General features: G+C 43.3%; 1 protein-coding gene across 1 annotated transcript in view; it reads right to left on the bottom strand.

Annotated features, from left to right (window-relative positions):
• Window positions 1-3,590: 3,590 nt before the first annotated feature.
• LOC118530823 (general transcription factor 3C polypeptide 6-like) overlaps window positions 3,591-27,121 on the bottom strand; it is a 38,101-nt gene continuing 14,570 nt past the window's right edge. The window contains 4 exon segments of the mRNA XM_078071660.1: window positions 3,591-3,999; window positions 4,001-4,147; window positions 5,176-5,314; window positions 6,571-6,684. Of these exon segments, the coding sequence (XP_077927786.1) occupies window positions 3,591-3,999; window positions 4,001-4,147; window positions 5,176-5,314; window positions 6,571-6,684 (809 nt within the window).

Here is a 27,121-nt window from a genome sequence, read left to right as displayed (position 1 = left end):
ACGTCTCAGCATCTCCACTGTGATGGCTCTAGGTCAGACTTCCTGATTTTTGTCTAGATCACTCTGCCTATATCCCAGCCATGGTCTTGCCCCTTCCACATGGTAGCCAAAATGGTTTATCTAAAGCAAAATCTAATCCTCTCTTTTCCCCATAGAGTTAACCCTTCGAAGACAGGTTTGTGCCTTGTTCACTATCATGCTCCTGACCCCTAGCAGAGCACCTGTAACAGGAAACTCTCAATAAATACATGTTAGTTAATTGCAACTCTGACCTATCCATCTGCTGCAGGCTCTTCTTCCACATCCTCCCACCTCGTTGGACTTACTCTGATTCTAAAATCCTCTATCCTGACCTGGGATTCCCTTCTCCTTTTTCTCACCTCTGTGATTCAAGAGCATCTTCTTTCCAAGAGTGATCTCTACCTTAATCACAGTGCCTGGTCTATAGCAGATTTCTAATGTATGTTTGATGAATTAATGAATGCTTACACGAATAAAGGAATAGAGTCACGAGGTTATCAGGGATCATTTCCCAGAATCTGCAAACATGCTCAGCCTATTTGTATCATCCAATTGAATATTGTATGGCAGGAAATGAACAGCTGATTTGGGCCAGGAGGGACTACGAAAGGTTATCTGGTCCAGTCCCCTGACTCAAGGCAACATTTCTCAAAGTATGGCAAGTCCTATAAGATACTCTAGGAATTCAGTGAACTAGGCCACAATTCACCTTCTGTTGGGGACTGACATTGCATCGTAGCATACTGAAGAAGAAACAACTCGACAGTAAAAAGAACTCCTCAACTTTTACCCTTTGAGTTTTTACTTTTACCCTACTGTTTCTCAAACAGAGGTGCCATGGGGCCCTTTCTTTCTGGTAATAGTTACTGACATCCTGCAGATCCAGTGCCCCAGTTGATATACCGTGGGCACTTGTCAGCCTAAACAAACCTTGACTTTTTGTGTGACTCAACTTTTACAAGGTGAAGAGAATTTATTTCAATGAATATTCTGCCTGCTGTATGAGCTGATTGTGTTCAGAGGAACCTGAAAATGACATATTTTTTTTAACCTGCCAGAGCAGAAGCAGGTTTTAATGTTCCCTTTGTCAAAGTAAGCTTTGCCTTTAGTTGGAGGGGAGGAAGAAAACCCAGGTAATTATATAGTGACGGGGACTGTTCTTTTTTCTCCCATTGAGTACCAATGTCAGTCTTCTCGAACAAAGGTGCTATTGAAATTGTGAATCATAAAATTGATTTTTCCAACTTCTGGGCACCAGCTGGGCTCAGTAGGAAAGGGTCTCTAGTACAGAGTAAGGCATTTTTAGCCAGAGGTACCTTATTGTGTCCTTCAAGGACTTCATACAGCTATTCTGCATGCCATTTGTTCGTTCCACAAACATACATAGAGCCTCCATTCTGGTAGGTGCTGGCAATATCCAGATTAACAAAACTCACTTGTGGCCACCCTGAGTGAGTAAAAATGGAATAAACTCATATGCCATTCTTCTCCTCCATTTTTAAGGCACTCAGTATGGACCAATAACCATGCTAGGTGCTTTCATTGTCTTTTTTTTTTTTTTCTTTTCAGAATATAAGACTTTATTATCCTCTTTAATTTAAGGTAGAACTACATCAGTCTAGATCAATTTCTTTAGCAAGACTACAAATCTCAAGAATCTTCCATTCTACTTCCTTATGCTTTTCTCTGTTTTTCAAATGCACAATGTATTAAACAGGATTAAGTGTGGCTATTAGAAGAGTGACTTAAGAGACAATCTATTTCTCTCACATCAAAGCCAAAGGTAGGTAGTGGCAGTTCCTTCTCTGCCCGAATAGCAGCAGTCACAGGTTTGGAAGGACATTCACACTCACAGGACCAATAGGCCTTATGGGACTGAACCCAGTACCAGACTCACTTAACTTCATAGGAAACAGCACAGCAGTGGGAGGCTTGTTTCAACAGGAGGTTTTACTCTGGTGCCCAACTGTCAGTTCAGGTGTAAGGACATAAGATCATTTGGATGGGTGCAGAAGCCATGCTGGCTTAGAACCTTCAGGCTTCCCAAGAACCAACATCTCTTGAAATAGCCATGACAGTAGCTTTCAGGAATCTTTTTAATAAGAAACACAGTCCTTGGGGTGCCTGGCTGGCTCAGTCAGTAGAGCAGGCAACTCTTGATCTCAGTGTTGTGAGTCTAAGCCCCACGCTGGGCATGGAGCTCACCCAAAAATACAAACAACCAACCAAACAAAAAATACACAGTGCTTAAGTAAGTCCAAAGTCCGTATTTTCCAAAGGGCATTTATAGCTGTTGTAGTCTTCTTGGTCTAGACACAGTTTACCAATAAGGGGTCTTTTTTTTTTTTAAGTAGGCTCCATACACAGTGTGGAGCCCAATGCAGAGCCTGAACTCACGACCCTGAGATCAAGACCTGAGCTGAGATCAAGAGTCAGACACTTAACCAACTAAGCCACCCAGGTGCCCCAATAAGGTGTCATTTTTAATCACAAACAATATTACCTGACTTCACAGTTGACATTCTATTATTATCTTCTCTAGCATAAAATCCAGAGAAACAGTGCCAAAGGGTAAACTTGAAGTCATTTCACCAGTGAGAGAAAGAAAGGGTTTTATTATTAACCTTTTTTATTCTTGGCAGTCCAGGGTAGCATCATATCAGGATCCAATCTTCTATCTTGTTGCTCTGTTACTCATGGCTCCTATTTCCAAGGTCTCTTTACAGTCCAAAAAGCCTGCTGAAGCTCTAGCCACCACATCCATGTTCCAGCAGGAAAAAAAGAGATCAACGGGCCCATCTCCCTTTATGCTTTAAAGTTTAAGCAAACTTTCCAGAAGCATCCACCACTCAACACTTATAATTCCATGTCACTGGCCAGAACTTAGTCATATGGCCACATACATAATATATACACATATATGGGCACATGGCTAATGTGAATAAATCTGGGATTGTTACAAAATAAAAAAGAAAGAACATGTAATTAGCAAGATGGGTCAGAGATAGGATGATGGAAGAAGCAAGAGATTTACTGGCTTTGAAGAGAAGAGGGCCATAAGCCAAGGAATGTAGGCAGCCTCTAGAAGCTGGAAATGGCCATCAGATGACAGCAAGAAAATGGGACACTGATGCTTCAAAGTGTCAGTGTTGGCAAAGAATTGAAATCTGTCAACAACCAAATGAACAAGGAAACAGAGTCTCTTCCACCCCCAACCTCCAGAAAAGAATGAAGTCCTGCCAAACCCTTGATTTTAGCCTGGCCCATGTCAGACAGCTAACTTACAAAGCTGTAAGATAATACACTTGTGTCATTTTAAGCCACCAAGTTTGCAGTAATTTGTGATGACTGCAATAAAAAAACTTATACACTTACCTTAATAAAACTTCCAATTTAAAGGACTTATCAGAGAAAGGTCCCTATAGTCATTTATACCGGATTTTTAAAAATTCAGTTCATATCGGGTCCTTAATGACGGGTATATTAAACTATGTTATAATCAGAAATGCATGTATAACCAACAAAACTAATAAAATAGTGAACAACTGAAAGTTACACGGTCAGTTATTTTATATAAAAACTCCAAAAAGTTTGTTACTAGTTATAACGAGAAATATTTCATCTAAGAGTGATTTCCAAGGCAATATCTGGAGTTTCCATAAAAAAACAGAACCTTCCATCTCAGAAGAAGGGATATCAAGAAGAGGACCAGAATTCTCTACTTCCAAGTTCAGTGATTCACCCTGTTCATTACTCAGGTTTGAATTATTTTTCCTTTGAATCTCTTGCTCTTCCAACTCCAAAGATTTATCTGAAGCTGGAGCTACAATGGTGTCATCTTCATTTTCACACGGAAAGCTACAAATCATGTTGGGTCTATAGGAGAAATCGTTGTCCTTGATTTGCAGGCATTTCACACCACCTATGCTTTCTTCTCCTTCTTTCTTTTCTGTCAAAAAAGTTCTTGTCATGCTGAGCTATAATTGCATGGCATTTATATTTTAGTATTGTTTTATTACTGCCTTCTGCATCACCATGTTCAACATTTGCTTCAAATGTAACATAGGTTCCACAAGTGTCTTCATACTCTCCAGCAAGGACATAGCTGCCCACTTGTAGAATGGGCCTCTCACATCAGGGAAATCCAAATCAAAACCTCAATGAGATACCACCTCACACCAGTCAGAATGGCTAAAATTAACAAGTCAGGAAACGACAGATGTTGGTGGGGATGCGGAGAAAGGGGAACCCTCCTACACTGTTGGTGGGAATGCAAGCTGGTGCAGCCACTCTGGAAAACAGTATGGAGGTTCCTCAAAAAGTTGAAAATAGAGCTACCATATGATCCAGCAATTGCACTACTGGGTATTTACCCCAAAGATACAAATGTAGGGATTCAAAGGGGTACATGCACCCCAATGTTTATAGCAGCAATGTCCACAATAGCCAAACTGTGGAAAGAGCCAAGATATCCATCGACAGATGAATGGATAAAGAAGAGGTGGTATATATATACAATGGAATACTATGCAGCCATCAAAAGGAATGAAATCTTGCCATTTGCAACGATGTGGATGGAACTGGAGGGTATTATGCTGAGCGAAATAAGTCAATCAGAGAAAGACATGTATCATATGATCTCACTGATATGAGGAATTCTTAATCTCAGGAAACAAATTGAGGGTTGTTGGAGTGGTGGGGGGTGGGAGGGATGGGGTGGCTGGGTGATAGACACTGGGGAGGGTATGTGCTATGGTGAGCACTGTGAATTGTGCAAGACTGTTGAATCACAGATCTGTACCTCTGAAACAAATAATACATTATATGTTTAAAAAAAACAAAAAGAAGAAGATAGCAGGAGGGGAAAAATGAAGGGGGGGAATCGGAGGGGGAGACGAACCATGAGAGACGATGGACCCTGAGAAACAAACTGAGGGTTCTAGAGGGGAGGGGGGTGGGAAGATGAGTTAGCCTGGTGATGGGTATTAAAGAGGGCACGTTCTGCATGGAGCACTGGGTGTTATATGCAAACAATGAATCATGGAACACTACATCAAAAACTAATGATGTAATGTATGGTGATTAACAGAACATAATAAAAAAATTTTAAAAAAGAATATAAGGAAATGGATGAAAAAAAAAAAAAGAATGGGCGTCTCAGTGTCAAGTCCCCTAATCTTGTATTTATTTTCACATTTTGATAGAAAGTCTGATTCAATAACTCCGGACAATTCCATCAGAACCAACTGCTCTACTTCTTCTTCTTCCTCTTTCCTGTCCTGCTGGATCCACTCTCAGTTGCCACCATGATTCCACAACATTTTCATTGTCTTGATAAATCCTTAAAGTTACCTGGGAGATGGTTATCACAACCACATTATAATTCCAGAAACTGAGGCTAAGGGACTGAGTCACATGCCACAGTTAGTAAGGGATGGTGTCAAAGTTTGAACCAGGCATGTCCCCTCCATGGCTCATTGCTCTCACAATTGGACAACGTGATGTCATTGGTGGAAAGTTTAAAGGTTAAACTTTTGCTAAAGGTCAAGGGTGAGCTGGTATAAAACAAACAGCCACCAAGTACGGCGTGCCTGTTTTTTAGGAGCTATCACTCAGCTGCAGCAGCAGCAGAGAAACTTTTCCATCCTATCTCAGACCTCATGCAAATTCCCTCACAGAACATTGGCTTTGTGAAGAATTACATTTCCTGCTGCAGTGATTAGATAGACAGGCTCCTTTAAGTCCTATCAGCCAGAACTTAGCCCTGTGTTTTGCTGGTAAATCTTTGAATACACTCTTCATGCCAGCTTTCTCCCTCTTTGCAGTGGGATAATAATGCAAGGCTCTGTGTCTTTCATTCACTTCCATCTACATCATTTCCTTTGAAATGTACCTATTTCCCTGTTAGCAAGACAGGTGGTACTACCCTGGTTTGTGAGTGATAGAACTGAGGACCAGAAGAGCCCAAGGCCATGGTTGAAGGTCATACAGGTTAGCACCCCATAAAAACTTCCATCCATCCTAGTACTGACAAATGGTATGATATACTTTTCTGTGTATCTGTCTCTTTTCCTCACGGCAGAGTACCTTGAGGGCAGAAGCTATGTCTTCCACCTGTATTTTTCTAAGGTATAGCCAAGAGTCTGGAGCATATCAATGTGTAACACATTTAAAAAGTAGGTCCTTGAATGGAATCTGGGATTCCGATTACTCCTGAATGTTTACCTCCAGCCCTCAACACACCTTGCAACTCAAGACATATCTAAATGCCAACTTGATATCCCTACATGCATGCTGCAGGCATCACAAGAATAATGTGACTAAAGCAGAACTCTTTATTTCTCACTACAAACCTGCTCTCCCTGGGTTTTGCCATCCCATTAAGTAGCTTCATAGTGTTGTACACCAGAAACTGAGTTATCCTTGATCTTTTTGACTTTTTTTTTTCTTTTGTCTACTTTTCAGGCCTAATTGGTCACCAAGTCCTCTGGACTTTATATTCAGAACGCATCCAGAATTGTCCACTTCTTCCAGCTCCCTGGTCTTTACCCCAGTCCAAGCCACCATCTTCTCTTATCTGAGCCATCACAAATACTGTCCCCACTGGTTCTCTTCCACTCATGTCCTCTTGCAATTCATTCCCCAGGAAGCACTCAGGGTGATCTTTTAAAAAGAAAAATAAGACCAAATCACTCTTCCACTTAAGACTCTTTGCGGTTTTCTTGTCATTGAAACAAAGAAATAAACAGACAAATTCAAACTTCTTTCCTTGGTTTGCAAAACCCCCTGTGATCTGATTGTACCACTCCTGTGACTCTATTCATTACCTCTCTCCTTGTGTTCTCCATGTTCCAGCCATGCTAACTTGCTTGATATTCCTTTGACTTTCCAAGTTCACTCAAGCTGAAAGGCATTTGCACTGGCTATTCCCTTGGTCTGGAGTGACTTGTCTCTTCATCCTGTTTACATGGCTGGTTTCTTCCTGTCATTCAAACCTCAGCCTACATGTGACCTCTTCAGAGAGGCCAGCCCCGACCACCCATTTTAGGCAGCCACATATCTACTCTCTCCCAAATTATCTTATCTTAAGTCTCTCTTTGGACAACATCTATTCTGATCTGAAATTCTTCTTGTTGTTTCTTTTGTCTGTTTCTCCCTCTAGCTTTCTACCCTCTGGATTATAAACTCCAGGAGAACAGGAATCCTCTTGTCCTTTTCAATGCTATGTCCCTTATATAGTGCCTGAAATATAGCTTGAGTCCCATGTATATTTATGCAATGGCTCTCAGAGGTGTCACTTCACACTGTATAGTGATTGTTGGTGCTTTCTGCAGGGTGGATGGTCAAGGATTAGAAGGCTGTCTAAATTAATTCTTGAACAGCCTGGAATGAGCTATGTTTTTATACCTTGTTTTTCAGAGGAGTCAACTGATGCTCAGAGAGGTTGAGCAAGTTGCTTATGGTTAATAGTTCATCATGACTAATTAGACCTGGAAGATGAGGGAAAGAAAGGAATCAAGGATAATTCAGATTTCTGTTATGAGAAAACATGCCACTCTCTCCTAAGATGGGAAAATCTGGGTGAAAACAGGTTTTCAAAGGGAAATCTAGAGTTCTCCTTTGGCCATGTTATTCTTGTAGTGCCCAAAGACGCCTTCTTCCTAATGAGAGGGTCAAGATTTGAGCTCCTGTTCTGAGCCCCAAATGTCATGCTGTCTTCCCCAACAGTGTTTTGAACTTTCACAGTCTCTTTCCTTCCCTGCAACTGGGGTGCTCCATCTAAGTGATTTTCCATCCAACTTACAGAGGTGGTGGGCCATGCATTTCTGCAGTCTTGAGATAAGGAAGATAATATTCCAACTGGGAAGTGTAAGTGATACCTCTTAAAAGGAGGCCAAGGAGGCAGTTTGCTTTGTATGTTGATGACTGATAAGTGGGGCCTTTGAAGGTTTGGGGGAAGAAGTGAATTTCATGGTCAGAATGGGGAGGAGGGAAAGCACAGGAAGGGCAACCTTTGCCTACAGCCAGGTCTGTGATAATAATGTTACCCCCTTACGTGGACAGGGCTTTACAGTTTCCAAAGTATTTCACATTGCTTATCATTCATGAACCTCTCAACAACCTGCAACATGGGATGTTTATTCCTGATAAACAAAAGAGGGAACTGAGGATCAATAGTATTAAGTAGTTGTCCAAGGTTATAGAGTTACAAGTGAGATGAGGCAGACCTCGAAAGCTGGTTGTCCAAGTAACATCCAGGTTCCACATGCCACCCTTCCCAAAGAAACCCTGTGGCCCTTCATCTCCATCCCCACGTGGAAGACCCTATCCCTCTCTCCCTTCTACTTGCCTCTATATTTTGTCCACTTCAGTTCTGAAGTTCATTGTCCTGCCAGACTAGCTGAAAAGCTGAGTTTATTATGCTCTGGGGCGTCTGTTGAAGAATTAGCTATCAGTCAGTTTCAGGAAGGTTATTGAGAAAGAACAAAACAGTGGGGGTAGTCGGGAAGATGTGTGTTGCTTGATGGTACTCATAGATCTGTTTCTTGTGCTTGAGGTCAATGTTTCTCAAACTTTAATGAGTTAGAGAATTATGTGGAGAGCTTATTAAAATCCAGATTACTGGGTCCCACCTACCAGAGATGTTGATTGAGAAGATCTCAGGGGTAGAACCCAAGAATCTGCATTTCTACATAATGCTGATGATGCTGGTCCAAAGACCACTTTGAGCAGCACCGCTCTAAAGCAGCTGCACCTGCTTGCCCTCCTTGGCAAAGTCCAGCTGAGGGAGATAATCTCAGGTGGTGTTGATAGAAGTATCTATTGATACAATCTCTCGGAGGCGGGGGGAGCAATTGGCAACTCCAAATTCTGAAAAGTGTGTTTTGACCAACAGTTCCACTTCTGGGAAATTTATCTTAAAGGAGTAATTAAGAATATAAGCAAAAATTTAGGTGCTATGTGCCAGGCATTTTTTAGAAGCCCAATAAATCTTTGTAGAATGATTTGAAGGAGAAGATGCTCATTACCGAAGCGTTTATAATGGGGAAAAATTGGAAGCAATCTAAATGTACAAATGTCAAAAAGGATTGATTGATGACCTTAACATACCTATTCTCAGTTGGAAACCAGGTTCCTTTAAAATGTTAGAAAGGATCATGACAATATAGGATATGTGAAAACAATTAGCATGACTTCATTTTGTTACATATTTTCAAAAACAATAGTGATATCAGTTAATCCATGTTGTGATGAATGGTGTTTTTCTGCTTTTTTTCATGATAAACATGTATCAGTTGCATCACAAAATAAAACTTGTCTAAAATCAGCATAAAAGTGTAATTCTTTGAGAGCTCAATTCTCTGATTCAGGACTTTTTCCTGGATCTGCCATCTTGGAGAAAGCAGGAATTTTTAGATTGGAGGGAGGAATGTTCTTTGCCTTTGAAGAGGCTGTTGCAAACCCAGTTAATGGAAACCAGATGTGTTTGAACCTCGGCTTTCCGGCTGGGTTGCTCTTTATCTTGGAGCCCACCCTTAACTCTGGCATGAGCTATCCTTTCCTGTGGAGCTGATGTGCAAGGCTGGTTTTTAGTGGAGGTGAGCACCTTAGGGATGTAAACATTAACTGGATTGGGGCATTATTTTGAAGTCACCTTGGGCAAATTGTATACATCTCCTTTGAAACTTTTAAATTAGTCAGTCAGTATTAACCAGCAATGATTGTTAGATCAACATTTCAGTGGACGTGATTGATTACTGTTTGATAATTTAAAAAATAGCAAGAACACTGGTATCTGCTTTCTGCATGAAAAGAAATGTTACCACTGATAATCTCTATAGCAGATATGATGCTATAAGCATGAAACTTTACTCATCTGGACTGTTAAAATGAACGACATTGCCTATGCTTGGCTGAATTGTGGGTTAATCCTCTTTCCATTTTGCAAGTATTTTCATGAAATAGGTATTGACTTTCTAATCACTCACTAAAAATGTAATAAAATAGGAACTAGTTAAGAAAGATGTTGCTAGAGGGGAAGAGGCAATTCAGTAGGTGGGAAATTTAGAATTTAGAGATGGGCATGTAGAACCTGGCAGTAATCTGTGTGATTATTGATAAATTGCTTCAGGGATCTGCCTTCATTTCTAAATTTTTGACTTGTGTGGATTTTGAAGTCAGACATTTAAGTTAGTGTTATGTTTATCAGCTGTGGAACCTGTGGGGGGGGGCGGGAGGGGGAGGAAATCCTCCATCTTTTTGGATTGCAGTTACCTTGTTGCAAAAAAGACAACCTAGATCCTCACATTAAATAGGTCCTGCTCAATACATGTTTGTTGTGGTAATGATGCTGATGGTTAATACCGAATCTCAGCAAATCTTCCACCTATGCACAGATTCGACCCTATTCGCTAAGCCAGAGAGTGAAAATGCATTTATACTCATTAGTTTTATTATGAGAGTGATGACATAACAATCCATTGGAAAAGAGTTAAAAAGAAAAGGTCCTGTAATCCCAACACTTCAGAACAGTCATTGACGGATACTTTTTTTTTTTTTTAAAGATTTTATTTATTTATTTGATACTTTTTATAGTGAAGGTCAGCAAGGTTAGAAAAATAAAAACTCTGAGTTTCAGGTTGGAGGTTGGATAAGAAGGCCCTTAACTTCTCTTCGACTCTGAATCTCTTGATTCCTAGGACCTACAAAGTTAATTTGGAGATACCTTCTTTTCCAAGTAGTTTTGAGGTTTAGCTGAAAAAATAATGAAATACTCTTTAAGACATTGAACCTCAGCACCAATTTTTATGAGAAGATATTGGAGATACAATAGTTTCATTCATTCAACAATTCAACAAATATTTAATGACTTACATATATTTGGAACTATGTACTGGGGATTACAGTGGTGAACAACAGCAATAAAAAACCCAGTCTCTGCCCTGGTGGATGTTACAGGCTGATTCAGGAGACATACTTTAAACAAGCAATCACATATATAAATACAGAGTTCCAAATTGTCATAGGGATTCACAAAGACAAGTAGAGAGTTCTAAGAGGGGGTGTAACTGGGAGCCTAGTTTAATTGAGGAGTCAGATAATATCTTTTAAGTGATGCTTATGATGGCAGATGGATAGAAATCAATCAGCTTAAGGGACAGGATGGGTCAGGCTTAAGGAGTATGGGAGTGAGGGCTCCAAAGTGAGAAATAACTTGGTCTTATTTGAGGATATGAAAGAATAGCATTATAGTTAGAGCACAGGGAGGGAGAGGGTGCATGGCACAAGATGAAGCTGGGGAAGTCAGCTGGGTCACATGGAGAGGGATTTGCTGCTATGGCAAACTATTTGGATTATCCAAAGTGCAAAAGGGGACACTGAAGGGTTTGGAGAGGGCAAGTGGCCTAATCTCTCCCTGCTGTGTGGAGATTGGATTAAAGCAAGGGGTGGTGGCAAACGGAGAAGCAGGGAGGACAGATAGAGGCCCCTGGAGTGGTCTAGAAAAAAGATGATGATGTCTTGACTTAGGACAAGGTCAATGAAGGGTTGAAAAGTGGGTGATTTGAGTATTTTTGAAGTCAACTTCATAGGACTTGGTGAAAAACTACTCATAAGAGTTAAGGAGAAGGAGGGTCAGGAGTGGCTCTCAGATTTCTGGTCTAAGAAACTTGACAGAGGGCAGTCCCTGTCCCTGAGAGAGGGGAAGCAAAGGGGAGATTGGGGTCAGATCTTTAACAAGTTGATTCTGAGATAGATACATGTGAGACATTCAAGTGAAGATGGCAAGTAGGCAGTTGAATATACAAATCTGGCAATTGCATCTGGCTCATTTCTTTTGATGACTCTAAGAACCAATGAGCTTCTCGACTGCTTTTGTAGTTTTTAGTTCTTGTCCATCTCTGAGGCATCTATGAGGCAATATGAGGTGATTTCTGTATTACCTTACTTAGCCCTGTTATGCAGTAAACCCTTGTTCTGTTCTAGCTAGCTATCTCTATCATCATCTTTATTACCTTTTATCACCTGTCTACTGAATTTAGTTTTCTGATATCCATCCATCCATTTCCCCAGAAATAGACATATGCCCTAGATCAGAAGGGCACTTACAAGATCATTAATCTATTCACTGTATAGATAAGAAAATTGAGGTCCAGTGGAGAGAAACTTCTAGTCCAGAGGCACTCGGTGCTGCTTAAAATTCCACTTCTGCTTGTTGCATCTACTCCATTTCCTGAACCAGTATTTGTCATCACTGCGGCTCCTTGGAGAATGGCTCTGCCAGAAGGCAAGAGAGACAACACTGCGAGGCCTCACTAGGTAGAGTGTGCCCCACTTTCCAGCATTTCTCCCCCATGGTGTTTAAATGTGTGGGGCTCCCCTTTGAAGTCCTGCAGAGTGAAAGCACCAGCAGGCGGCCTCTTCCAAGGAATCTGCAGTCAGTCTGCTAACAGGCAGCTTGTCTCCCCTGCTGCTGGGGCAAGACAGAGAACAGGTTTATAACAGGGGACAAGATAATGATCAAAGGACAACTTAGACTGATGGTTTCAGAAAATCTTGTGTGATTGATTTAGAGGTGGAGATGGAGGGACCTGCTGGCCTCTGAAGGTTGCAGATTTGGAAACTGCCAGGAGTTAACTCTTTGGGAACTGCTGTACTTCGTACCCCCAGAACAGATGGAATGAAGCATCAACAGGGTGGTATCAAAGTCTACTTTCTTTTAAAGAGCTCTGCCTGTCCTGACTTACCTCTGCCTTGAAATCACCCCAAACTTCAATGATGGAATGAAATAAAAAAGGAGGAAAGTCAAAGAGGATAAATCTACTGCTAATTTCTATTCTGAATACATTAACCCAGGAGTCAAACTGATCCTAATAAGCTCAATGGTTATGTTTCTTGGCCAATCACTGTAGTGCATGTTTATTAAGTGCCTGCCAAGTGCTAGGCACCGCCGGGAGCTTAGGGCTCGAAAGTAAGAAGATGGATCTCTCTGTGTTGTGGCTCTGGGCTCCACATTTAGTCTTATTATCCCTCCATTCTCCCCATCATGAGACCACACACTAGTCTCCCTCTGACCACAGACCTTGGCCTCTCTTGCCAAGAAGGTCCTGCTGCCCCTGGTCTGTCCTTTGAACATTTCTTTATCTTTCAAGTCTCATCTCAAGGGATGAGTCCCCAGGCTTCAGAGAGTGACTGGCTGTGTACTTGTGGGGAGTAAAGCCCAAAACTATGGAAGCCACCTGGAGACATCCCCTTGGAAAGGTGACAAGAGCTGTCCAGCATTAGAAATTGCTGCTCACTGGCTCTGCAGAAGTGGTGTTTGGGGGTGGGGTGGGGTGAAGGGTGGTGGCAAAGGTGTGTGAACTGAAAGAAGGCATGGCACAAGCAGAATGTAGCCCCTTCGTGACCAGCCTCATGACTGCTCATCTCCATCATGCTTAGTTTCTTCCTCTGTACAGTGGGAAGAAAACTGCCTCCTCTCCAGGTTGCTAGGGTAATAGAAATAGGTGATGATTATGAAGCAAAGAGCATCCCTCTGCCCACCTCTGTCAGTTTCAGTTTTCTGGAAAGCAGGTGCGAGACAGAAATAAATGGGCAAGAGCCTTGTTGGGGGAAATGCTGGTGCAGGACCAAAAGGAGAGTGAGTCGGGGAGGGGGAAAGAGGCTCCTCCTGTGGTCTGGGCCTGGCCCTTGGGAAGTAGAGGGGAAGTAGGAGGAGGCAGGAAGAGCTTGAGACCCCACTGCAGCTCTGATGAAGTCTCAGCCAACAGATGAGGAAGCCAGAGCCGACTGTCCCCTCAAGGCCTCCTGCACTGAGAGGTGAAATGGCCTGGTCCTAGTCTCCCTGCTGTGCGCAGTCATCAGCTGGGAGCAGCCCTGAGAACAAGGCCCTGGGCCCTCGGCGTGAGCATCTGCCAGATCCTCACGATGTGGCACTGGAGGCTCTCTGAGCTCCTTCCAGCAGGTTCTGTGTGGAGAGACATCTGAGAAGCAAACCACCACTGCGGCCACACACTCCTCTTTCTTCTTCCCTTGTCTGGGTGCAACCGGGCTGAACATTTCTACCACTTATTGTATCAGTCTGCCAAGACTGCCATAACCAAATACCACAGAATCAGTGGCTTAAACAACAGGAATTCACCTTCTCACAGTTCTGAAAGCTGTTGGCAGAGTTTGTGTCTCCTAAGCGCTCTCTCCGTGGCTTGTAGACGGCCATATTCTCCCCGTGTCCTCACGTGGTCTTTGCTCTGTGTGTGTACCACTGCTGTTGCTGCTTATAGGGACCCTGTCATATTGGAGTAGGGCTCCACCCTATGACCTCATTTAATTTTAATCTCCTCCACAAAGGCCCTGTCTCAGTACAGTCGCCTTGGGAGTTAGGGCTCCAAAATATAAAATTTGGGAGACACAATTCAGTTCATCACACTCCTGAACTTCACCCAGTTGTCTCTTCCCTCTCTTCATTCAGTTAATGTTCCTCCCCTCTCTTCTCCCTGCTCCCTCCCTCTCCTCCACCCTCTCCCCTCTCTCTCTCTCCTCCCTCTCTCATTCTTCAAATTAAGAGCCTGTCATATTTACCCAGTGTGCTAGGGATGGAGAGATAAAGATGCAGTTCTCTCCCTCAGGAGATGACCACTTACTGGGAAGGCACTAGTTGGGACTGCCAGGTGCTCTGATGAGAGTGAGCCTGCAGGTTGGAAAAAACACAAAGGAGAGATCTCTGATCCAACCTAGGCTTGCTGGGGGTAGTCCAAGAATGCTTCTTGGAGGAGGTGGCATCCAAATGAGTGTTAAAGAAAGGGTAGAATTTAGCCTGGAAAAAGATGTATGTACAAGTACAAGGGGTCCTGAGAGATTACAACCCGTTCAGCCAAGCACTGTTAGTCCAGCATGCCTGGGGCATAGGGCAAGGGCTGGGAAGTGTGGGAGCCAGGAAGAGAGTGGTCGTGCCGGTGCTGGTGCTGGTGCTGAGGGACTGTAGATCACACAAATCCTGATGCCCTGCTTGGAGCTTGAGTTTATCCTGAAGGCTGTGACAATGTCCCTTTCCCTCCTTCCTTCCTTCTGGTGATTAAATATATTAACAAACCAGCTCTCCATTTCAGGGTGCCTGGACTCGATCTAAGGTTCGTGGTGCTTTTTCTCTTTCTTTGCCAAATCACAGATGCAAATGATGCTTACATGGAAAAGGCATCTTTCCCTTCCCTCCTGCACCTTCCTTGCCCCCACCTGCCCACTCTGAAGCTAGACCTGCTGCTCACAGACATGCAGCTATCCCTGTGCTATAAACAGGGACACGCCACCGTCCCCCTGTTATTAGTGTAGCTGCTGAGCACGTCAAGCAAATGCCTTCCTCTTAGGAGCAGCATGCGGAACAGCCCAGAAACATCATATTAAGACCTGAAAGAGGCAATTTAAATTTTCTGTGGCTGTGGAGATACCACCGACATGGTGATTACATATGTCGAGCAAGTGTAATGCAGCAGGATGCCCTGTAATTGGGGATCCCAGACTGTGGGCTGTAGTTGGGGGTGAAGACCTGGTGAAAGGGGCCTGCACTGCTGGACAGTGCTCCTGTACGGTAGGCGTGTCACACAGGTTCTCGGGGTTATTCATCTCCGATGCAGAAACAGAGAGCAAGCCCTGAGTCTAGAGACCTGGTTGCTGCCGATGAGGAAGATCAGGCTTGGGAGAAGTGTTGGGGTAAGATCATTGTCACACAGCTAGTCCGTGGCAGAGTCAGAACTAGAATTCAGGACACCGAAATGCAAGTCCAAATCCCACTCACTTGTTCATGAAGCATATTTTCAATGCTTACAAAGTTCCAGGCTCTGTAGAAGGGAATTGGGACACACAGGGAATGAGGAAAAGGAATCTCCCACCTGGGAGTTTATAGTCTGATTATGTCCTAGAAGCATCCTGGTATTTAACAGAAAATACCAAAGCCTGGCCCTAACCCCAGAAATGTTGACCTAATGGGACTTTGGAGGGGCACAGGTATCAGCATTTTCTAAAGCTCCCCATGATGTAGAACTGTTGGTCCAGAGTCGTGCTGTCCAGCATGTGGCTATTGAGCATGCGCAATGTGCTATGAGACCAAGTTCGAGCAAAAGAATAAAAAAAAATCTCAGGAATAATTTCTTATGTTGATGCAACATTGAAATGATAATACTTTGGATATGTTGGATTCAGTAAAATATATCATTAAAACTAGTTTCACCTGTTTCTTTTTACTATTTAAAAATGTGGCTGCTGGGGCGCCTGGGTGGTACTGTCGATTTAGTGCCGGACTCTTGGTTTCAGCTCAGGTCCTGATCGCAGGGTGGTGGGATCGAGCCCCACATAGGGCTCTGTTCTCAGCTTGGAGTCTGCTTGAGGCTCTCTCTCTCCCTCAGCCTCTCCCTGCCACCGCCCCTAAAATAAATAAATCTTTTCCAAAAATGTGGCTGCTAGAAAATTGGAAATACATATGTGGCTCATATTAAGATTCCATTGGAGAGCCCTGGTCTAGAGACATTAACATTTTCTTTAACCACTCTACAATCTCTCTCTCTCTGGTTCATACACACAAGGACACAAAATGGTATAAATAGAGTGGCCCCTGATCATATCTTGGGCAGAAGTAGAAAGAAACTTTGCCCTCAAGTCACACTGCCTGGGTTCTAATCTCAGCTTCAATGATTATTTGTTGGATGACCTTGGGTAAGTCAACTCTCTGTGCCTCTATTTCTCCATCTGTAAAATGAGGAGAATGGGGCTATTTAAGTTTTCATTGAGATAATGTTAGTTATTATTATTACTCTCCCCTCTCTGGGTCTTTTCTGTTGAAATTTGCTTCTCAAACCCTGTTCTGTGACCACCTGCCACCGAACTGAAACCTTGTCTTAGTCACTTACTGAATGCATAATTACTTCTAGCTAATTGCAGTCTGCAAGCATCAATTTAATTTCATATTATAATCCATTGTCATGACAAAAAATGTAGCCCCTTCTGGGGCGCCTGGGTGGCTCAGTCGGTTAGGTGTCCAACTCTTGATTTTGGCTCAGGTCATGATCTCAGGGTTGAGATGGAGCCCTCTGTCAGGCTCCGTGCTCAGTGGGGAGTCTGAGGATTTTCTTTCTCTCCCTCTTCCCCTCCCCCTGCTTATACTTTCTCTCTCTTTCTAAAATAAATAAATAAATCTTTAAAAAAAGGTAGCCTTTTCTCCTTCTCACTGCCTTTTTGTTAACGTCCAAGGAAAAGAGAAGTTAGATGAAAATAAGATGAGTCAATGCCCCACCCCATTCCCTCCTCCCAGTTTCTTTACCAGCTTCAAATGACACTTTGAGCTGGGGAGCTTACCAGTGGAAGCCAGGCTAAAATATTCAGGCAGATTTCTTTCTGAATAAGTTTCATTGAGACTTAGGAGTTTATCTTTGGTGGCAGGGATGTCTGGATGAGGACTAAGCGCAGGGCTGACTAGATAAATCTTTGTCCAACCTGTGGGGGCATTTCTTCCATCTTCAGGCTGTTGGGCTCAAAGTGAAGATAGTCCCGTCCCTTTAAGATCCCGCACTGCATGCTTCGCTCCACACTAACGGAAGTCTTGACACAGCCCTGTCCTGCCAATATCCCAGTTCCTTTAGAAGATCAAAGCATTGCAAACATTTTTGGGGGGTGCAATAGGAATGAAAACGAGTTATTATTTCATCAGAATCTTCAGAAGTTCTGGTCTGGGACTCATCCTGGGATGAAGGGGATAGACAGCCACATACCCGGGGAATGAGTTTGGAGAGAATTCTCTTGGGGTGGTTTCACTAGAAAAGAGCACATTCTGTATCGTGGATGTTTTCGGCATATTCAGAGCTAGCTAGTGCCTGACACCTGAAAATAAATAATCCACCCTTGAGGATCCTTGGAACCACTGAGAAAAGTCTAGTGGCCACCCATCAACCAGGCAACAGCCAGGGGAATCCAAAAGAGACACATTTGAGACTTGAGTTTTGCACTAAATATGTGGACACAGGAAAACCACTTACCTCTCTCAGACTCCTTTTCCTTATCTGTAAAATGGGAGCAATCACATCAATTTATAGGGTTGTTATAAAGGTTAGATGAGAGGATGGGCATAAAAGTGTCCAGTGAAAAGCCTAAAATGAGGGCTGCAAAGACAAAAGGGGGCTGATAATTCTGAGTAGGCAGAAGGTAATGTGATGGGGAGTCACCAGAGATTCTGGCAGAGGAGCTGTGCTAGACACAATGGATTTATTGGGTTTTTGATGATTTTTAAATTTTTATCTTATCACAATAGTAGTACTTCCTTATTGTGAAAAACATGAGGGAGGGAAGCATAAAAAATTAAAATAATTTGTAACCTTACCACATGGAACGAATAGTGCCTGTTAATATTTTTGGGAAATCTTCATCACATAAAAGTTAATTTGCTGGGCGCCTGGGTGGCTCAGTTGGTTAAGCAACTGCCTTCGGCTCAGGTCATGATCCTGGAGTCCGTGGATCGAGTCCTGCATCGGGCTCCCTGATCGGCAGGGAGTCTGCTTCTCCCTCTGACCCTAACCCTTCTCATGTGCTCTCTCTCAAATAAATAAATAAAATCTTTTAAAAATAAAGTTAATTTGCTGAAATAAAAGAGAAAGAAAATTCCAGTCATTTAATATTTGAACGCAGAGGCATGGCTTGGGCAAGGAGGACATCTGGGTCGGGGTGGGGAAATGTAACAGAAGGTAAGGCTGGAGACATCAGATAGATTTTGTATGCAAAGGCACTAGTGATCTTCTCTTTTTACTTTCTTTTTTCAAGGAAAGTCCTAAAACCTTAACTTTCTTTTTTTTTTAAAGATTATTTATTTTAGAGAGAGCGCGTGTGCAAATGGGAGAAGGGCAGAGGGAGAAGAATCTTCAAGCAGACTCCCCATTGAGCACAGAGCCCGACTCCTGGCTCAATCCCACGGTCCTGAGATCATGACCTGAGCCAAAATCACAAGTCGGACACTTAACTGACTGAGCCACCCAGGAGCCCCATAAAACCTTAACTTTCTCGGCCTCCTTTTCCTGCTCCCGCACCTTCTGATTTTCATCAATTCCTTCAAATACATTGGCATGATTTGCCATGGGAAATGCATACTTTTGCCTAACCAAGAGAACAGAGAGCAGGGGGGCACTTCCGTCCCTGGCGGAGTTGCTGTGCCAGAATGCCTACTCACCTCATGTCACATGAATTGTGTGCCTGTGCTGGGTTCCCATGTGGGCTGCCCATTGGATTATTAATGATTGCAACGTGGTGGAACCTTCAGGCCCTCAACACTGCTGTACATATAAACCTTCTAGAGTGCATTTTCCAGCTTTTGGCTTCCTGGCCCGGGCATCCTCCAAATCTCCTGCATCTTTTAGAATGAGCTCTGTCCTTTGTGGCATGTGGCTAAAAAGTCAGTGGATTTAGATACTTTCCTGATTCCAAAGGTGAGATGAGGTAATGGAGCAGGAGAGAAAGATTGTGTGTGTGTGTGTGTGTGTGTGTGTGTGTGTGTGTGTGTGTGTGAGAGAGAGAGAGAGAGAGAGAGAGAGAGAGAGGGAGGGAGAAGGAAACTGAGCAGAGAAGCATGAAGGATAAAGAAAGGAAGAAGGAGCTAGAGAAACAGAAAATCGAAGGTGTGATGAAGAACAGACAGGGAAGACAGAAGAGAGAGAGGAGGAGGAAGGGAGACAGAAAAGGATGCTTGAGTGACAGAGACAGAGTGAGTGCAGGGGAGAGAGAAACAGTCATTACCACTTAATGATTAATACAGGATTTAGATGAAATATTCATGAAAGGAAATTGGAGCTATAGACAAATCCAAAGGCCACCCCCCTGATCCCACCTCCCCCTTCCTATGTGTGCTCTCTCCTGGAGATCCATGCTCTCTGCTGGTGTTAACAGAAAAAAACTGATGGCTGCTACTGGGAGGGGCAGCTTGGTCCTTTGATGGCATTTGGCTCCATTAAAAACTTGTCTGCTCTTCTGCATGGGTGGTTCCTGAGCTTCTGCGAGAGTGAGGCCCTTTAGAGAAGCCTCTTGGCACCTTGCAGGTGATCCAGACAGCTTCCACTTCCTCTGGACTCCAACTGTGGTCAGGCTCCAAGGATTCCCTGAGTCAAGGTCTTCCTCTCCTGCAAGAAATAGCTGGAAACATCCTTGAGGGTAGTGGTAGAATACCTCCCTGAAGAGCCCCGTGGTGGTAAGTAACAGAAACTCAGTAAATCCATGTACACTGCCATAGGCCATCTCCCCAGCCCAGTAAACAAGAAAATCGTGCCATCTCTCTGAGCCTCCACGTTCTCATCTCTTTGTATACGAATACCTGTCCTGCTGATGGTGTTACCCATGCACGCCATCAGAAGGGAGGTGAGAGTGCTCTCCCGGGGCTTGGTACAGGATGGAAGACTTGATGCTTTCCCCTTCACTTCCTCCTTCCCTCCCTTGTTTCTCATCAGCAGGGAATGAAACTCAGACCTCTACTGGGTCTTGTTCCCTGAGGAGCCATACCAAAGCCTGTGATTGGGAACTGGGGTCCTTCACTGTTCCCACCCCATAGCCGGGGATGTACTGGGGAGGTTTTGCCTTAGGGAGGTGGGTGTGGATGCTCTGCCTTTCTCAGCCCCCACAGCTACATCTACCTGCCTGGGGAACTTACTGTTTCCATGCTAAGTTATGTATGGGTTAAATTGTTTCTTTTGCCTGTTTTCTTTCTTTCTTTTTTTTTTTTTCAAGTACCGTATTTCCTCAGGCCTAGAGGAGCTGGGAGGTCAATCCTTTGATTATAAAAATAACTTGAGCTGTCAATTTCCCATTATAATGTTGTCTCAGATGGTCTCTTTCCCTTCTGACTTTCCTTATTTAGTCTTTGGATGTCGGTTTCTTCATTTAAGATGGAGATGATAATATTTATTTCCATGGGGCCATTTGAGGCTCAAGGGAGGGCTTTCTGAAGTGTTAAACCTATTCGGGTGTTGAATATGGTGACAGTGCGTGTGCAATCTTGCCTCCGTTGAAAGCTCTGGGAAGATAGGAAGCCCTTCCATCCGCTTAACGCCACGTAACCAGTGCCCTTGCAAAATGCCAGGTGCACACAAGGTGCTCAGTTAATATTTTCTGAACAAACGACTGACCTCAGATTTCAGAGGTTAATCTTTATTGTCTCCTACCTATTTTCATCACTATTTAAAAAAAATTTTTATTAGAGTTCATGGCTGCTGACATCACACTCCACCCACAATTCCCAGCCTGTATCCTGCACTCTGGGGTAGAGTTGATGGATAGCTCAGCAGTTCAGAGCATGCATTGGGTCAGCCAAGACTAGACGATAGGGATTTCAAGAGGCAAATACAAGGAGACTGGACCACTGAAAGCTGATTCAGAGCAGATGAAATGCCTGTGCTGGCCTCAGGAATAGGGGGGTTTTTGTCTGGCTTCAGGGAAAAAAATAAGAGGCAGGACCCAAACAACACAGTGGTCTAAAAGTAGCAACTGTATCTACCAACGATGGCTGGCCATAGTTTCACCTTTCTGGGCGCAACGTCAGGTGATTCAAACAATGTTGGGTTCATTTTACAAATAGGAGCTATAGGCATTTCCCATATTGTCTTACTTATTGCACCTAGGCAGGACATAGCTTTCTGTTTAAGACAGCAGGCCTGGCCTGACTCGCTATGGGTATTCAGTAGAGCTGACTGATTAGATGAGAACATGCAGGATCTATCTTGCATCGTCTTTTCTCTGTAGGTCTTAATACTCTCCAATATGCCACCCATGTTCCTTATTTATCTTGCTTATTGCATGTTTCCCCCCGACTCTGTAAACTACATGAGAGCAGAGATGTTTATTTGTTTGTTTGTTTGTTTTTCAGTTTTGTTGTTTCCCCAGCTAGATGCCCAGGTTCAGAGCACTGCCTGGTTCATATTAGGCATGCACTAATTATTATTTGTTTATTTAGTTAACTAATTTCCTACATAAGCAGTGCTTATTCCTTTACATAACACAAAACCAAAACACAAATATTTAAATGCATCTTTTTTTTTCCTGATGGAAATGCCTTAGAATACATTACTTGATCCCCTGACTTCCTAAACAGAACTGAGATAATGATAGGTGACGTTTTTAGTACTTTCACTTAGTAACAAGTGCTTTATTTGATTGGCTCATTTAATCCTTGTGATATATTTTTTCTGTAGATGAAGGAAATGAAGCACAGAGAGGGTAAGTGACTTGCTCAAAAATCACAGTGATTAAATTACAGACCCAGCATTTGAGCCCAGGCAGTCATGGTCTGAGAGTCTGAGGGCTTAACCATCATACTATATACTCTGTCTGAGTATGAGGGAGGTGGTTTGCAGAGAGTCAGTGCCTCCACTCTGAAGGCCAAATCTCCTATTACAGTGATACCCTGAAGGGATCCTGAGATGGGAGTGCCTTCTTGTCACACAGACCACAGAATAAAATCTAGTTTTCTGACGTTCCTTCTCCTTCATTGTTAGCTGTTACTAGGTGATGTTGTCAGGAGAAGTCCTGCTGTGATGATGCTTCGGTTCTGCTATATCCTAGAGGAAACCAGATGGTGAGGATCTTGTTTTATGCCCCGAGGGGATTAACCTACTAAATCCTACTAGCAAACCTCTGGAGAACTCCAGAAGTAGAAAACCCAACAACTTCTGAAGTGCAACCTCTCTGCAGAATGTCCTCTCCATAGCCTTTGGGGACAGAGGTACCTGGCACTGGGACACAAGTACCCTTCCCCACCCCCCCCAGAGGATTGATGTCTATGTTGCTCACGGCCCTTTATCCTGAAGCTGTGATTGTGTTGGTGCGTACTTGGTTAACATTCGTGTGTGTGTGTGTGTGTGTGTGTGTGTGTGTGTGTTTTGTGTCTTAACCATCATCATTTTTCTATTCTTATTGTGTTCCAAAAGGGAAGTGATCGCTCAAAGCAAATCGATGTGACACTTGTATCTTATTTATGAAGCACAAAGCCCTCCCCTTGCCCTTGGTGAACTAGAAGAGAGTTTTCATCTTGGAGCTAGGTCAGGCCCCAAGAATGCCATGTGTATGAGTTTTTCTGTACTGAAGCAATGATACAGGCACTAGGTACTCAGTATCTTTTGTTGGCATGAATTAAAGGGAGTAACACGCATGAGCTCTGTGACAGCCAAAAAGCATTTGCCCTTGCACCTGAGTTTGTGGTTGGGGGTGGCAGAAGACTGTTACCTACATAGGCTATACAAGTTTATGGGAACCAGCTCACTGATTTGAATTGACCTCATAAAGTCCATTCTCCAACCAATAAACACTTACACTAGTATTTATTAAGACCTAGGTCAAAAACAGATATAAGGCCACATGTTCATTTCTTAAGCTTATTTTTTTCCTCTTAAGAAATAAATATTGACAAGTATGGCAAAAAATTCAGTGATCATCCTTATTTTCACTAGTCAGAATCAAAGATCCATCCTATAGGTAACATGTTGAACACATTTCACACTGGGTACAGTACTAAGTGCTTTATTGGATTAACTCATTTAACCCTCACAATGGAAATGTAAACCATGGATATAAAGAATGCAGAAAGAATTTAAAACAAATTTCTTCCTTGCTCAATATTGGAGAAGCCAGCTTTGGGGAAATCTATAAGTATTCTGTCTGAATAGGAGTCTCACTCCTGATTTCCACTTTGAGACCTTCAGTTCATCAAATACTACCTCCCCCATGAAGTCATTCTGATTTCTCCTCAAACATGTGAGTTTTTCCTCTTCGTTTACACCTAAAAGCCATGAGACTGTACTTCTCTCGAGGGCACTGATCCTATTCCACCAGGCACCATGGTTCTCTGAGGAGGTGGGGTGTGCTGCAAGTAAGGGATTTGGAGTCAAAAGACATCTGCTTGACTTTTCCCAGGCTCCCTGGGTAAGTGCTACTAATCGCAGTATTATCTTCCTCAGGGAACTTATGAGACCTAATGAAAACACACATAGATAGTACTTTGATAACTGGAAGCATTGGCTACAGCATTTATTACTATCACTGATGTGTAAACACATCGAAAGGAATGCTGGCGTGAGCCATCTTTGTGTGTTCTCTGAAACCTTGAGCTTGCCTGGGAACTAGCAGACGTCCTAGATGTGTTATCAAAGGAATAGTTTTAGGTGACAACCAACTGTCTTCTTAGCAGCCCGTCGCATGAAACATCTCAAGAGCACCTTCCCCCCAGACGCAGAAGCAGGCTGGACAGACCCTTAGCTTGGGCTGGATTCTTTAAGGCCAAAGAGGCACCGTGTATCCTTTAGCTAGCCGAGAGGGGACAAGACTGCTAGAGGCTATGTCGGGAAAAGGGAAACTACTCTTTAAAAAAAGTCACCTTCATGTGACTGAATCCTTCATCATGAGGTCAGAAGACAAAGTCAGAGATGCAAGAGGTATGCTCCCCATGGGGCAGCATGACAACCCTTCAAGTTTGATTCCCAAATGCAGACGTGCTTGGCTGTTCTGCACTTCTGGAAGGGGGAAGGCTGTATTTGTGAAGTGATGGAATAATTTCCATGGTAACAGACTGTCTGGTGTCAGAAGAACAGACATGAAAGCTCCACGTGCCAAGTCTGTATTTATGTGATGCTTATCTCTTTGCCTCCTGCCACGCAGAGGGGGCTTGATCTCTCAGCAGACATCCTTTACTGTCCAAACGATGCCAATGTAGAAATCATGCCATTTCTATCAGACTTCCACATCTAAAGGTTGAGTGTACTATTTCTGTCTTGTAAAATTTTTAGTAGCCTGAATGGAGCTGTCAGGGTCTTTGTAAACAGATCTTGCTGGACCCTCAGGGGGTGACACGGGGGTGATGAAGGAGGTAGTTAGGGCCTGGGCCTTGGTCTCCTAGGGAATGTGGCATTGCCACCTGCCCAGCACCTTGCTGCAGGATGAAGGAAGAGAGGAGGTGTAGTCAGAGGACCAGGATGGACCCTGACTCCAGAAGCCTGGCCAACCAGGATAGAACTGGACAGGATGGGGGCTCCCTGTTGCTGTAGGCATCTTCCTGCAATTGATAGGCCCCAGGAGAAGCTCTGCTCTTACCCCTGGCTCCTAATCTCTGATGCTTCCCAAGACTTTCTCACCATAATCTGTGCACTGGAGACCTCAAACCAAAGACGGCTCTTGGCCTCCTTTCCTGACCCCAGGCTTCTCCACAAACCACAAAGCCCTAGACTGTTGCTCCTTAGGACTTAAACCTTCCTAACTCTTTTCCGTCTGCCCAAACCACAGGCCAAGTATATCAGGAGAAGCCCAACTACCTCTGTCTTGTTCTGTACCTCCGAGACTGGGGATCAAGTAATGTCTCCAAAAGGGAAGTACCTTCTTCTTCTTTTTTTTTTTTTTAAGATTTTATTTATTTATTTGAGAGAGATTGAGAGAGAGCACACAAGCATCAGGGAGGGGCAGAGGGAGAGGGAGAAGGAGACTCCCCACTGAGCAGGGAGTCTGACAATGGGGTTCAATCCCAGGACCCCAAGATCATGACCTGAGCCAAAGGCAGATGATTTACCAACTGAGCCACCTGAGGCGCCCCAGGGAACTACTTTCTATCACTGCGGGTCAGCAAGATGCCCACAGGGAGCATGTCGATAAACATTTTTAAATGCTTAATATTGATTAAAGTGTTCTCAACTTACCTGTGGTAATGGTTGTGCATATCTGTGAATATGTTAAAAACTATTCAATTGTACACCTTACATAGGCAAATTGTATGGTACATGAATCACATTTCAATAAAGCTGTTTTAAAAGGCGAGTTAATAGAAAAAGTACAGTCTCCTAAAACTAGGAAGATCAAATTTTAAAAATAAATGTATTTAAAAAAAATGTATTTAGATTGCAACAGATTTGGAGGGAAAAAATACTGTATACATCATAGAACAGGTGGTATGTGGATATGGTAATGAACGTTTAGAGAAACTGGTATAGTAGGAAAAGCTTGGGTGTCCCTTCTGGTAAATCTTTCCTACAGTCCTTGTTAGAGTATGTGCCACTTCTAAGTGTTCTGTACATTGTGGACCTACCCTTCATAAGGCAATTATTATACATGATGGTTGCTATCTGTTTATATTGCCCTTTTCCCTCACAAAAGCTTCTGTGTCAAGCACTGAGTAGTCCTTCTGTGGGATCCTTGGCACATTGTACGGTGTCTGTAGACAGTGTGTAGACTACAAGTCAGGGTTTCTCAACCTCAGCACTATTGGCACTTGGAACAGATAATTCTTGATGGTCCTGCACATTATACGATGTTGAGTAGCAAACCTGGTCTCTACTCACACTAGAAGACACCAGTACCCCCCTCAGGTATGACAAAATAAAATATCTCCTGACACTGACAATATCCCTTGGGGGCAAAATCACTCCCCGTTGAGAATGACTGCTCTAAGTCAATAATTATTGAACACTGGATAGATATTTATGGTCATCTTTGATGAACCAGGTACTATTCTAGGCAGTGGGGACAGAGCAGTGACCAAGATGGACAAAGTTCCTGCTCATAAGAAGTTTATATTCTAAAGAGGGAGATAGAAACCAAGTGAGCAAATTAATAAACATGCCTATTCAGATGGCGATAAATACTAAGAAGAAATTTATCAGGGTGATGGAATTGAAAGTGGTTGGTGGTCAAAGAGTCTTTCTGAAGAGGTGACACGGAAGTGAGCTCAGTGTCAAAAGGAGACAGTCATAGGAAAGGAAAGGGACTGCCTTGTAGGCAGAAGGACAACCAGAAGGCAAGTCCCAAAGGAGGGAATGAGCTTGGTGAGTTTGGGGAGCAGAAAGGAGGTAAATATGACAGAGCCCAGGGAGGGAGGTCATGTTAGGCATTCCAGGGCAAGACACTTGGGTTTTCTTCCAAGGGAGATGGGAAGCCGCTGGGGTGCTTAAGTTGGCATGGAGTAATTTGTTTGTAAAAGTTCATGCATTCAGGCTGCTGCATGTGAATGGTCTACAGGGGTGCACAGAGGGAAGAATAAAATCAGTGAGGGGATAGCAGCTGTGGAAGGTCTGGGGGAGCCTGAACTAGGACAGTGAGAGCAGTAAAAACAGAT

The sequence above is a fragment of the Halichoerus grypus genome, chromosome 5 (genome assembly GCF_964656455.1).
Source record: "Halichoerus grypus chromosome 5, mHalGry1.hap1.1, whole genome shotgun sequence".
Taxonomy (NCBI): Eukaryota; Metazoa; Chordata; class Mammalia; order Carnivora; family Phocidae; genus Halichoerus; species Halichoerus grypus.
Note: the sequence above shows the minus strand (reverse complement) of the source record. Positions and strands in the feature narration are given on the sequence as shown.